This window comes from Thalassophryne amazonica, chromosome 4 (genome assembly GCF_902500255.1).
Source record: "Thalassophryne amazonica chromosome 4, fThaAma1.1, whole genome shotgun sequence".
Taxonomy (NCBI): Eukaryota; Metazoa; Chordata; class Actinopteri; order Batrachoidiformes; family Batrachoididae; genus Thalassophryne; species Thalassophryne amazonica.
The window spans coordinates 108,430,413-108,445,163 of NC_047106.1; the positions used below are offsets into that span (position 1 = coordinate 108,430,413).

A 14,751-nucleotide genomic window follows, 5' to 3' on the forward strand; every position below is an offset into this window, starting at 1 on the left:
AATATTCACTTGCCTCATACCGTAATTATGCACACAGTGTATTTTGATGATCACTGCTATTTTCCTGACCACTTCTTTGAGATTTTAAGGTTCTGCTACTAGTCTATAAAATTATTCATGGACTGGCACCTCCCTACCTAGCTGACCTCATTAAACCTTACGTACCGGCCCGGGCTTTGCATTCTCAGGGTGCAGGACTACTTTGTGTCCCTAGGGTAAATAAGAAGTCTGCAGGCCACAGAGCTTTCTCTTATCGTGCCCCTGCTCTGTGGAATGATCTCCCTGTGTAAATTAAACAGTCAGATTCTGTGGAGACTTTCAAATCCAGATTTACAGTAAGGAAAATAAGTATTTGAACACCATGCGATTTTGCAAGTTCTCCCACTTAGAAATCATGGAGGGGTCTGAAATTTTCATCTTTGGTGCATGTCCACTGTGAGAGACATAATCTAAAAAAAAAAAAAAAAATCCGGAAATCACAATGTATGATTTTATTAATAATTTATTTGTATGTTACTGCTGCAAATAAGTATTTGAACACATGAAAATCAACGTTAATATTTGGTACACGTTTCCTGTAGTTTTTCACCAGGTTTGCACACACTGCAGCAGGGATTTTGGTCCACTCCTCCATACAAATCTTCTCCAAATGTCATGGTTTTGGCCCGATCAGGGCGTTGAGCCCACCTTTTCTCTCTTTTTGTTTTCCTTTTGCTCCAGTTTTGCGTTATTAGTTGTTTGTTTTTATCCTGCTTTATTCTGTTGTCACTTTTCTTTGTTACGTTTTACTTTGGATCAGTTCTCATTTTCTTTAGTCAGTTGTGTATTCATTTATTGTTCATTAATTTATCACTTGGTTATTTAGTTTCTCTCTATTGTAAATTTGCTGTGCTTAATGACAGGTTTTGTTTTCTGTTTTGGTTTTTGTCACTGCTTTTCTTATGGTTTGTTTTACCACCTTATTCTCTTAGTCAGCTTCTGTTTAGTTTTAGTATCTCTCATTATGCTTATTTAGTTTTATAGGGTTATCACTTGTTTATTTTGTTGTCATCAGTCATGCTTACTTTTCCAGTTTTGCTTTCTGTTATAAGTAGTCTTAGATTTGTTGTTCTGCCTCAGTTCATAGTTCCCTGTAGTCCTTCACATCATTGCACCTGCCCCATGTCTGTCATCTTGTTTCTGTCTGTCGTTTCTCTCATTTTGATTGTTTGCTTTGTGTTTCCATTTCATTCCTGCTCTCACACCTGCTCACGTGTCTTTGTCTATTTCATCACTCCACTTTGCTCACTCACTTCCTCACGTCATATTCTTTAGCCAGAAACCCCTTCTAGATTGTTCCTCACGTGCACCTCATTAACACCACCTATTCCTCGTCTCACATCCAAATTAGTCCACATGTATTTAAACCCCACAGTCCTTCACTTCTCCACCAGATTGTTGTCTTGTACACTTTCCACCGCCCTTCATAGTCCTGATTTCTGTCTTGCCGTGTTACGAATCCTGCTCTGTTGTCTTCGACCATGCCTCTTGCCTCATCCCGGATGTCGGTGTTTGCTTGTGCCTCTGAACCCTGCTCATTTATGACTGCGTCTCAGCCTGATCCTGTCTGTACCTCTGCCACGCTGACTGACCACATGTGTACCGAACCTGTGCCTGAAATAAACACCACATTTTCTCTTACACCTAAGTCAAGTCTGGGAGTCTGTATTGTGGGTCCAACTGCTCCTGGTGCCAGGCTGTCGCCCGGCTTGACACCAAATCTTTCAGGTTTGGAGTTTCAGCTCCCTCCAAAGATTTTCTGTTGAGTTCAGGTCTGGAGACTGGCCTGGCCACTCCAGGACCTTGAAATGCTTCTTACAGAGCCCCTCCTTAGTTGCCCTGGCTGTGTGTTTGGGGTCATTGTCATGCTGGAAGACCCAGCCATGACCCATCTTCAATGCTCTTACTGAGGGAAGGAGGTTGTTTGCCAAAATCTCACAATACATGACCCCATCCATCCTCCCTTCAATAAAAGTCGTCCTGTCCCCTTTGCAGAAGAGCACCCCCAGAATATGATGTTTCCACCCCCATGCTTCATGGTTGGGATGGTTTTCTTGGGGTTGTTCTCATCCTCTAAACATGGTAAGTGGAGTTGATTCTACAAAGCTCTATTCAGGTCTCATCTGACGACATGACCTTCTCCCATGCTGCCTCTGGCGCATCCAGATGGTCACTGGTGAACTTCAATCGGGCCTGGACATGTGCTGGCTTGAGCAGGGGGACCTTGCTGCCCTGCAGGATTTTAAACCATGACAGCATCATGTGTTACTAGTGTAATCTTTGTGACTGTGGTCCCAGATCTCTTCAGGTCATTGACCAGGTCCTCCTGTGTAGTTCTGAGCTTTCTCAGAATCATCCTTACCCCGCAAAGTGAGATCTTGCATGGAATCCCAGATTGAGGGAGATTGACAGTCATCTTGTGTTTCTTCCACTTTCTAATAAATAATCATAACAGTTGTTGTCTTCTACCAAGCTGCTTGCCTGTTGTCCTGTAGTCCATCCCAGCCTTGTGCAGGTCTACAGTTTTGTCCCTGGTGTCCTTAGACAGCTCATTGGTCTTGGCTATGGTGGACAGGTTGGAGTGTGATTGATTGAGTATGTGAACAGGTGTCTTTTATACAGGTAACAAGTTCAAACAGGTGCAATTAATACAGGTAAAGAGTGCAGAATAAGAGGGCTTCTTAAAGAAAAATGAACAGGTCTGTGTGAGACAGAATTCTTGCTGGTTGGTAGGGGTTCAAATACTTATTTGCAGCAGTAACATACAAGTAAATGATTAAAAAATCATACATTGTGATTTCCGGATTTTATTTTTTTATTTTTTTTTAGATTATGTCTCTCACAAGATGAAAATTTCAGACCCCTCCATGCTTTCTAAGTCGGAGAACTTACAAAACCGCAGGGTGTTCAAATACTTATTTTTCTCACTGTATAGTTTTGTTTTACGTTTTTTACTCTTTTAATTAATTTTATTAGGAAACAGAGCATGCCGCGGCCTCAACTTTACCTAAATTCTGGGTCTTTTAGTGAAGTTTAGGGCTAGTGGCCGGCGATCACCTTAGTATTTCTTATGTTTTCTTGTTTAATGCTGGTAATTTATACAGTATTTCTTGTCTTTCTGATGCCTGATTCTGTTTTTTCTCTCTGTTTAAGGTGCAGCTCCATCCAGAGATGGGGGTTGTATTTGTGCTGGCGACCCTCCTGTACTGTGCACCAACAGCATTTCCTGTATATTCGTTTTGTGAATTGTTCTGTAATTTATGTCTGTAGCATGGCGAAAGCAGAGGGTCTGGTCTGCTTGAGGTTTCTTCCTCAGAGGGAGTTTTTTTTTTAACCACTGTTACTTTGGGGGTTACTAAGGTTAGACCTTACTTGTATGAAGCACCTTGAGGCAACTCTGTTGTGATTTGGCGCTATATAAATGAAATGAAATTGAAATTAAATTAAATTGAAATTGAGTAGCCATGGTTTGTTTATTTTTGTTGTCTGCTTGTTGTTTTGCTCTGCTCCTTTTCATAGTACTTGTTGGCTTCTCTATTGTTGCTACAACCACTTGTCTTTATTGGTCTGTCTTATTGTCATGGCTATTGTTACTGTCACTGTTTAATGCTGCTCTTGTGTGTCGCTCCTTTTATCTATCGAAGAAGGAAAAGGAGCAGCAAATTGCTGCTGAAATATTACAAATTTTTATACATTCTTTATCGTATAGCCCTGTTGTGACTCATACTAGAGTGATGTATACAGACAAGGAATTCAAAAAAGGAAAAAGTTGAGTTGAAAGTCAGGGAATTTCTGGTTTATCTGTCTAACAAAATTAACTCACAGTGTCACACCATTATTAACTTAGTTTTTAAAGCTAAGATCCAAGATCCACAATGTGTTCCGTAATGGCGGCAGCCGGCGGAGTCACCATTTATGCTGCATAAATCTGCAGGCTATTATATCTAGCAACTATAAAAAAATTAGCTTTAATTTTGTCAGCCTCTATGTGTGTGTGTGTGTGTGTGTGTGTGTGTGTGTGTGACAGTGCTCCAGCAGAAGAAATTAATGGCCACCACTGACCCTCTCTGGGCATAGTGCCCTGAAAAATTATAGTACACCTGTGTTCCATCTACTTTTATTTTATTTTGTGTTTACTTTTAAGAACATCACACGACATAACATCATTCAAAGCAAAGGTTGTTGTGCGAAGCACTCTTGAAACTTCAAAGCACACTTTGAAGCCTTGCAGACTAACTAATATATGACACCTTATGAATTGGTAACAACAGATATCATGGTGACATTAAGTTATCCACTCTGTTAACATCACATTGCCCCATTTCCTATGCTTTAAATGTGAACGAAATCTTGAGCTTTCCCTGAATTAATGATAAATCATCAGTGTGGGGATAGAATTTCAAGTTAGTTTGTGCCCAGGGCAGTTGTTGACGCCACCCTATGCACAAATGGTTTTATACTAGGTTTATGGTTTAGTTACGCCACAGTTACAACACTTCACCAAGTGCAAATTACCAAAATATGTGGGAAGCTTCCTTATTTCAAACCTCAGCCCTGTATACTTAATCTATGGGACCATGATTGTAGCAGAGATATTTGTAAATGTGTATTTCAGTTCACAAATGTGTAACCAGATCCACAAATGTGTAAAAAAAAAAAGTGTGTGTGTGTAACCAGATCCACAAATATGTAACCAGATCCACAAATGTGTAAAAAAATGTGTGTGTGTGTCTATGTGTGTGTGTAACCAGATCCACAAATGTGTAAAAAAAAATGTGTGTGTATGTGTGTGTAACCAGATCCACAAATGTGTAAAAAAAAATGTGTGTGTATGTGTGTGTAACCAGATTCACAAATGTGTAAAAAAAATGTGTGTGTATGTGTGTAACCAGACCCACAAATGTGTAACCAGATCCACAAATGTGTAAAAAAAATGTGTGTAACCACATCCACAAATGTGTAAAAAAAAAAAAAAAATGTGTGTGTAACCAGATCCACAAATGTGTAAAAAAAAAAAAAAATGTGTGTGTAACCAGATCCACAAATGTGTAAAAAATGTGTGTGTGTGTGTAACCAGATCCACAAATATGTAACCAGATCCACAAATGTGTAAAAAAAATGTGTGTGTGTGTGTCTATGTGTGTGTGTAACCAGATCCACAAATGTGTAAAAAAAAATGTGTGTGTGTGTGTGTGTGTGTGTGTGTGTGTAACCAGATCCACAAATGTGTAACCAGATCCACAAATGTGTAAAAAAAAAAAGTGTGTGTAACCAGATCCACAAATGTGTAAAACGATCCGTGTGTGTGTGTGTAACCGTGTGTCTGTTGAAAATTGATTGGATGTGTTCTTACAGGTGACTTTTGCTATACTTCTGCCGCGGAAGATCCACAAATGCGTGCAATGATTTGTACCTGTGTGGAGACTAACCACCAGGGGGCGCAAGCACCAATTGTATCAGTCACCGCTGCCTTTGTAAGTCAGGCCGGGCCTTCGAAGAACATCTTTGAGGGCGTATTTTTTTTTTCTTTTTTTTTTTCTGTGTTTTGTGGACCAGGAGCATGAATGGATCTTCTTACATCTTTCAGTTGACATTATATATATATATATATATATATATATATATATATATATATATATGTTACAGCAAGAACTGCAAAGAACTGCATACCTGTGGAACTTTTTCATCGATCAGATGCTCAAAGTGTTTTTGATGATTCACACACACACACACACACACACACACACACACACACACACACACACACACACACACACACACACACACGCACCAATATCAGGTAGCAGGTACACAATGCATCCTGTCGCACACTGGGAGCAACTTGGGAATGAGGGACCAGAGATGGAAAATCCCAGCTTAAGTGAATAAAAGTCCTGCCACAAACTTGTCCCAGCCTCCGAATAAACCAGCTGATTGTAATACTGTAAGTTCAACTCTTCAGGCCGCTAGATGAGCTAATCACTGAAAATCACAGGTAGAAGCAATACATGGTCGGACTTTTAATCACTGAAGATGTTTATCACCTCTGGCTGTTTAGTTTTTACTCTCCTGTCATGTGGTTAAATAGAATGTTAATGTTTGTGTGAACGAAGCATGCTGTGATGTATGTTTCCCCTGCAGAAGTGTGGTGGTGCCTGTGAGGAAGGTGTCTCCTGGGAGCCTAGCAGTCCACACCGTGGGAAGCAGCAGCACATCTGCTGGACCGACAGCTGGCAGCACACCAAACATCTTTGCTGCCGTCTCCACAACCCCAAAAAGTATGATCAACACCACAGGTAGGTCACAACCACCACTGAAGTTCATTTAGGACAGTATGAACTTAATTTTTAGTAATATGCAACCAGCTTTTCCTTTAATGCCATTGTAAGGACAGCAAGGAATCACTTCAATTTGATGGATGCTGTTTTCTGATACAGACTCAGTGTTACCACCAGATGGCCTTCTTTAGCTTCTTATTGACTGTATGAACACTTTGGGTGCTACTAAATAAAAACACAACACCTCAGTGCTCTGGACTCTTTATAATGCAGCCAGATCATACATATTATTTAAATGGACATAAATAATATCATTTAACATAGGTTTTATGCATGCACAGCGAGTGGCCAGCTCTGGATGTTGTTTCCGCCACTGTGACTTTGTCTCTGTGAGGACTCTGCTGTGCTGAGCCACTTAACATTAGGAGGGCCAACGCAGCCTCATGCTGATGAACAGCAAGACTATTTTGAATTAGATTGCATATTTTTCAGCTGTTTCTTCATTTTTGATGCATTAATACACAAATACTGCCATATGCCTCTGACATTGTTTTTAACACCAGCACCAACTGACTGGCATTTAGTTAACATCCACTTTACTATTTCACATTTGTGCTTTTTTTCTACATTTGTACCTTTGGACTTGGTTGATGTACAAACTGGTACAATTCATCATCAATAGCAATGTGTAAATTCTCACTGTTGCGTGAGTCAACATGCCATCACAAGTTTAATGCCTGCAGATGTGACATTCCAATAAAGGTTCATTTGTGTGTGCTGGTTGCTTAATTGCTGAGAGTATTTTGATATATTTCCTAATGAGAGACACACATCCTCCTGGAGGTGTGTGTGCTGTTTCCACAGGGGTTGTTAATTTGTTATAAAATCTATGTCTGTCAATCTGAAAAAATAAATAAATTTAATTATATGAGTGTGTGTGTGTGTGTGTGTGTGTGTATATACGAGGGCTGTCAATAAAGTAACGGTCCTTTTTATTTTTTTCAAAAACTATATGGATTTCATTCATATGTTTTTACGTCAGACATGCTTGAACCCTCGTGCGCATGCGTGAGTTTTTCCACGCCTGTCCGTGACGTCATTCGCCTGTGAGCACTCCTTGTGGGAGGAGTCGTCCAGCCCCTCGTCGGAATTCCTTTGTCTGAGAAGTTGCTGAGAGACTGGCGCGTTGTTTGATCAAAATTTTTTCTAAACCTGTGAGACACATCGAAGTGGACACGGTTCGAAAAATTAAGCTGGTTTTCAGTGAAAATTTTAACGGCTGATGAGAGATTTTGAGGTGATACTGTCGCTTTAAGGACTTTTCACGGTGGGAGACGTCGCGCAGCGCTCTCAGGCGGCGTCATCAGCCTGTTCAAGCTGAAAACCTCCACATTTCAGGCTCTATTGATCCAGGACGTCGTGAGAGAACAGAGAAGTTTCAGAAGAAGTCGGTTTCAGCATTTTATCCGGATATTCCACTGTTAAAGGAGATTTTTTTTAATGAAAGACGTGCGGACGGGTCCGCGCGTCGGGACGCAGCCGACGCGGTGCGGCGGCACAGGAAAAACACCTCCGTTGAAAGCCTTAAGGACAAGTTGGAACATGTCCTGCCTGTTAAACAATTTCTCATATACTCACTCCATTGAAAGCCATCAAAAGCCGCCTGGATTTTACAAATGGTTATCAACACGGAGGTGTTTTTCCTGTGCCGCCGCACCGCGTCGGCTGCGTCCCGACGCGCGGATCCGTCTGCACGTCTTTCATTAAAAAAAAATCTCCTTTAACAGTGGAATATCCGGATAAAATGCTGAAACCGACTTCTTCTGAAACTTCTCTGTTCTCTCACGACGTCCTGGATCAATAGAGCCTGAAATGTGGAGGTTTTCAGCTTGAACAGGCTGATGACGCTGCCTGAGAGCGCTGTGCGACGTCTCCCACCGTGAAAAGTCCTTAAAGCGACAGTATCACCTCAAAATCTCTCATCAGCCGTTAAAATTTTCACTGAAAACCAGCTTAATTTTTCGAACCGTGTCCACTTCGATGTGTCTCACAGGTTTAGAAAAAATTTTGATCAAACAACGCGCCAGTCTCTCAGCAACTTCTCAGACAAAGGAATTCCGACGAGGGGCTGGACGACTCCTCCCACAAGGAGTGCTCACAGGCGAATGACGTCACCGACAGGCGTGGAAAAACTCACGCATGCGCACGAGGGTTCAAGCATGTCTGAAGTAAAAACATATGAATGAAATCCATATAGTTTTTGAAAAAAATAAAAAGGACTGTTACTTTATTGACAGCCCTCGTATATATATATATATATATATACGAGGTCTCTTAGATAATAAACCGACCCTTTTATTTATTTTTTTTTAACTATATGGATTTGAATGACATGCGATTACACCAATCATGCTTGAACCCTCGTGCGCATGCGTGAGTTTTTTCACGCGTCGGTGACATCATTTCCCTGTGGGCAGGCCTTGAGTGAGATGTGGTCCTGCCCTCTCGGCTGAATTCCTTTGTTTCACACGCTGCTCGAGACGGCGCGCGTTGCTTTATCAAAATTTTTTCTGGACCTGTGAGGAATATCCGAGTGGACACTATTCGAGAAATTAAGCTGGTTTTCGGTGAAAAGTTTAACGGCTGATGAGAGATTATGGGGTGTTTCTGTCGGTGTAAGGACTTCCCACGGAGCAGGACGTCCTGCAGCGCTTCCAGGCGCCGTCGTTGGCCTGTTTCAACCTGAAAACATCCTAATTTAAGGCTTAATTCACCCAGGACGTCGTGAGAGAACAGAGAAGATTCAGAAGAGGCCGGCATGAGGACTTTATGCGGACATTCCACTGTTTAAGGACATTTTTAATGAAAGACGTGCGCGCAAATTCGCCGAGACGTTTCTGTGACGACTCGGCGAATCTGTGTGCGCCACGACAGGAAAAACACCTCCGTGTTGAAAACCATTTGTCAAATTCAGGCGGCTTTTGATGGCTTTCAACAAGTGAGTAACTGAGAAATTGTTTAACAGCTTGGGCATGTTCCAACTTGCCCGTTAAGGTTTCCAACGGAGGTGTTTTTCCTGTCGCGACCCCCCATGGTTGGGTCCGGCCCGATATGCGACTCTGGCCACACGTTCTTTCATTACAAAATGTCCGTTAACAATGGAATGTCCGAATAAACTCCTCATGCCGACTTCTTCTGAAAGTTCTCTGTTCTCTGATGACTTACTGGGTCAACAGAGCCTGAAATGTGGAAGTTTTCAACTTGAAACGGCGAGACGCTGCCGCCTCGAAGCGCAGATCGCCGTCAGGCGCCGTGGGCCGTCCTTACGGCGACACTACCAGACCAAAATCTCTCATCAGCCGTTAAAATTTTTACCGAAAACCAACTGAATTTATCGAATGGTGTCCACTCAGTTGTGCCTTACAGTTTTGAAAAGCAGCAGTCTCTGAGCCATTCCTAAACAATGAAAAAACGACGAGAGGGTGGGCGACTCCTCACTCAAAGACTGCCCACAGGCGAATAACTTAACCGACAGGCGTTAAAAAACTCTCGCATGCCCACGAGGGTTCAAGCATGTCTGATGTAATCACACGTGATTCAAATCCATATGGTTTTTGAAAAAAATAATAAGGTCGGATACTTTTCTAATAGACCTCGTATATATATATATACAGTGGTGGCCAAAAGTATTGAGACAAAACAAGCAAACAAAAAAAAAAATCTACTTTTTAAGCAAATTTATATTTTACAGAGAATTCTATCTAAAATTACAGCACATAACAATGTACATCTGTTATACAGTACTCAGTACTTCGTATGGAGTCCTTTGTTCTTCAACACCTGAGCAACCCACTTTGGCATGGAACCAAACAGGCGATGACAGTAATCCGGTGTGACTTCTTGAATCCATGCTTGCTTGATTGTCTCTTGAAGTTCATGCACTGAGGACGGTTTTTGGCAGCAACGGCTTTCTTCACTTGGGTCCAACAATTCTCGATTGAGTTGAGGTCCAGAGATGACCCTGGCCATGGTTCCAAGAGCTGGATGTCCTGGTCCCTCAGCCAATTCTTCACCACTTTGGCCATGTGGCATGGTGCTCCATCTTGCTGAAATATGGTGGTCCCATGGAATTCGGAAAAGTAAGGAAGGTTTTCCTTTAGAAACTCCAAGTACTTCTGGGAATTGACTGTTTCTCCAGGAGCCAAAATGTGAAGTCCAGCTCACCCATGGCAGGAAATGGCACCCCACACCATCACCTTTGGTGGGTTCTTGACAACTGGAATGGTGTACTGTGGTGAATACCGTTGGTTGCGTGGTCTCCGGATGGATGCCTTGTAACAGTTGAACTGTAAGATCATTGCCTCATCACTGAAGATAACTTTCTGCCAGTCCTCAGCAGTCCAGTGAACATACCGGCGGCAGAAGGCAATGCGAACTTGCAAATTTTTGCCATTACTAGCTTGTTTCGACCTGGGGTGTGTGATCATATTTCTTATATATATATACAGCAAAGTATGATGCAATATTTCATCAGACACATTTACAACCAATCAGAGCACATGATGAAATATTTCATCATACTTTGTGAGTAATACGACACACACACACACACACACACACACACACACACACACACACACACACACACACACACACACACACACACACACACACACACACACTACTGCAGCAGCAACAAACCAACATATATGATGTACACAACAATAAAATAGAATGGGCCTGAACTTCAGTGGATAAATGTCCTACAATGTATTTCTTCTACCTTCGCACCAAAAACAGATTTCACTAATTTGCTCATCTACCAGTCTGAAGAGCTGAACTCATTAGAATCATCTGGTTTAGTGGGAGGATGGAACAAATATGTGATACAACTTTTACTCACTGAAGCCAGGGTAAGCCACTTCTCGGCCTAATCTATTAAACGTTTGCGTGTGTCTAAACATCCACAAACACCATTGCGCTTGCAAATACACCTGCATACTAAGTTACAAACGGTGTTCAAAATAGCGCCTACTGTACATTTAGCATGCTTTCCTTGATGAATATACAGTTTTTGTTTTTTTCCACACAAAATTCTGGGAGGAACTCAGCGTGTAATGAAAGAAGCCTGAACACACCCCTATCTTCAAGTCTGGACCAGCTAAGCTAACAGGCTAACCTCAGTTCGGGGGTTTATTAAATCATGTTTTTGGGAAATTGCATGGTGATTTTCATAAACGTTGGCTTTAGTGTGGGCATTACAAATTATGAGCTGCATATTTTCTCAGTAATCACGCATTAAGGGGATGTAACAGATGAGGCTATCGGTAGCTGTGAAAAGTAATAATGACATTCGCATATAACATTTAAATAAGATGAGAATTGCACTCAACACAAATACTGCAGCAGGGATGTCTTAGATGAACCGTTAGGACATTTCACTACACAGCAAGCCATATTATTCTAAGTATGTCATAAAATGCTCAAAATGTTCCACAACAGCTAGCAGCCTCTGAGCAGCCAATGCTATCTGCTCATTTTTGAACGTGATGTCACACACAGAATGTTGTTTGTTTATTTATTTATTGGCTGTTCTGCTTTAAATATGCATAATTCTGCTTTATTTTTCACATCTTAACTGTATAATACTGACTGCTGTTGCCCATTTTGATCCAAATCATTTATATTATAAATAAAATCCACTGTTGATATATGTTTTGTTGCCTAAAACACTTGTATTACAATACAAGTGGCCAAGTGATTCGCATGCTTGGTTTCAGTGCAGAAAGTTCCTGGTTCAAACTCTACCCCTGCCAGTTTCTCCATGTAGTGTGGAGTTGTGTCAGGAAGGGCGTCTGGCGTAAAACTTGTGGAAATTCCACATCAGATGTGCTGTGGTGACCCCGAGTGAGGGAAGAAAACAAGGAAGCAACCAAATGGTCTTACTGTTATTGCTGCATGTTCTGATTTTTATTTATTTATTTATTTTTTTTTATCAAAAATACAAGCAGCTGTATATTACTTGCCTTCAGTTACAGTGGTGGTGCCACTTTTTTGCATGTAAGGTTTTTCTGTGTCAGGGAAACAACACCTAACACTTGAGCTAAAAATGATTTCTGAATAGAATTTCATGCAGCAACAAATAAACATGCCTTAAAAATGAGCACAGTCGCAAATTAAACAATTCCTCTGAAGGGCGAGGAGGGAACCAGTTTGTGTCTGTATAAACCAATCAGAAGTATTCAGTGCAAAGAGCACTCCAGCCATAGAAATGGTGGAACTTGCTGTTGATTACCAGCCTTGTGTTTCTTTGGACTGAAGCCCACCACCTGCCAGGAATGGGGAAACTGCTCACTTTTGCAGCCAGCCTCAAGCAGCCAGTCAACGAACTGCAACTTTTTTTTCTTCTGGATGGGCCTCATCTGAGACATCCCGACTTACTTCTTTCTCTCATCTCGTGACTGCTGGGATAAGCTCCAGTTACCTTGTGACCTTTAACTGAACTAGATCAGAAAATTAATGAAATGAATAATAATGCCTGAGGTTTTTTTACACCTATACTGTATAATTGCTAATGAAAAAAAGTATTATAACCACAGAATATCGTCTCTGCTGTTTGCGGATGATGTGGTTCTGTTGGCTTCATCAAATCAGGACCTTCAGTGTGCACTGGGGCGGTTTGCAGCTGAGTGTGAAGCAGCGTCCGGGATGAAAATCAGCACCTCCAAATCCGAGGCCATGCTTCTCGACCGGAAAAAGGTGCTTTGCCTTCTTCAGGTCGGTGGAGTGTCCTTGCCTCAAGTGGAGGAGTTTAAGTATCTTGGGGTCTTGTTCACGAGTGAGGGACGGATGGAGCGTGAGATCGATAGATGGATTTGTGCAGCATCTGCAGTGATGCGGTCGCTGTATCGGACCATCATGGTGAAGAGAGAGCTGAGTAGGGGGACAAAGCTCTCGATTTACCAATCGATCTACGTTCTGATCCTCACCTATGGTCATGACATTTGGCTCACAACCGAAAGAAAGAGATCGCGAGTGGCTGGGCGCTCCCTTAAAGATAGGGTGAGGAGCTCGGTCACTCGGGAGGAGCTCGGAGTCGAGCCACTGCTCCTCCACGTCGAAAGGAGTCAGTTGAGGTGGCTCGGGCATCTTTTCCGGATGCCCCCTGGATGCCTCGCTGGAGAGGTGTTCCGGGCACGTTCTATTGGGAGGAGGCCCCGGGGAAGACCCAGGACACGCTGGAGGGACTACATCTCTAGGCTGGCTTGGGAGCGCCTTGGGGTTCCCCCGGAGGAGCTGGAGGAGGTGTGTGTGGATCGGGAGGTCTGGGCGTCTTTGCTTGAGCTGCTGCCCCCGTGACCCGACTCCAGATAAAGCGGAAGAAAATGGATGGATGGATGGATGGATGGATGGATGGATGGATGGATGGATGGATGGATGGATGGATGGATGGATGGATGGATGGATGGATGGATGGATGGATGGATGGAAAAAGTATTATATAAGGCCTATTTTGGAGTTCATTTGGAACACCACTTTTGATTTTTGGATGACCACAATTTAAAATACAGTATATGAATCATATCATTACCTTAAACAAGTTTTGGTAATCACTGATTTACTTTGACTTACTTTAACAGTAATGAACAAACTGGGAAACAGTGGTGTACTGTAGTATTAACAGTGGTACTGTAGTATTAGCATTTTGGTTCCAGTGACCACACCTCTTACCATCATTATGTTTTCAGATGGTTGTACTTGCAAATGACACAGAGGGAGGATGTGGAATATGAGATCACTCTTGTGTGTTTGTGTTCATGCTTTGTAGAAAGTGTCATAGTTTTGTGGCTCAGGACGTGTAAATCAAGCAGATTCAAGTCCAGATTTGGTTTATGTTTTTGAAGGATTCTTTACATTTTGACATGTTCCCCTCTGTCTCTGATGTTATACCTAATCCTGAAATTAAAACAAAAAGAGCGTTGTGCACTAAATGATTTAGATAGTATCATCCAGCTCCACCTGCAGGGACAAAATCAGTATTTCTGAAAACGTCACATGATTTGATGTAACGTGGATGTGTCATGTCTTTCCTACGCTGACTGCTCTTGTTTGTTGGTTGCAGTCATGTTGCATGATTCTGTCATCTTCCCTGCAGGACCAGCAGATGCTCAGACGCCTGCTGCCTCCTCTTCGTCCAGTTTTGTCAATGGCGCCACCAGTAAGAATCTGCCGGCTGTGCAGACTGTTGCCCCCATGCCTGAAGACACAGTGGAAAACATGAGGTACAATGGAGTCCTTGCTTTTGCTGCAGTAACACACTGCAATAATGGTTTGTTTTTTGATAACTTCTGCAGCTTCTCTTCTGAAAAGTTGTGAGTAAATCGTGCCTTTCAAACATGATTTCTTACTATGTTCCATGTTTCTCACTCAGATT

General features: G+C 42.1%; 1 protein-coding gene across 1 annotated transcript in view; it reads left to right on the forward strand.

Moving 5' to 3' along the window:
* The window catches only part of nbeab (neurobeachin b), a 1,103,372-nt gene that overhangs the window by 617,383 nt on the left and 471,238 nt on the right, over window positions 1-14,751 (forward strand). Inside the window, exons 30-31 of the mRNA XM_034168398.1 lie at window positions 6,181-6,335; window positions 14,473-14,599. Coding sequence (XP_034024289.1) covers window positions 6,181-6,335; window positions 14,473-14,599 — 282 coding nt within the window. The remainder of the gene's footprint in view (window positions 1-6,180; window positions 6,336-14,472; window positions 14,600-14,751) is intronic.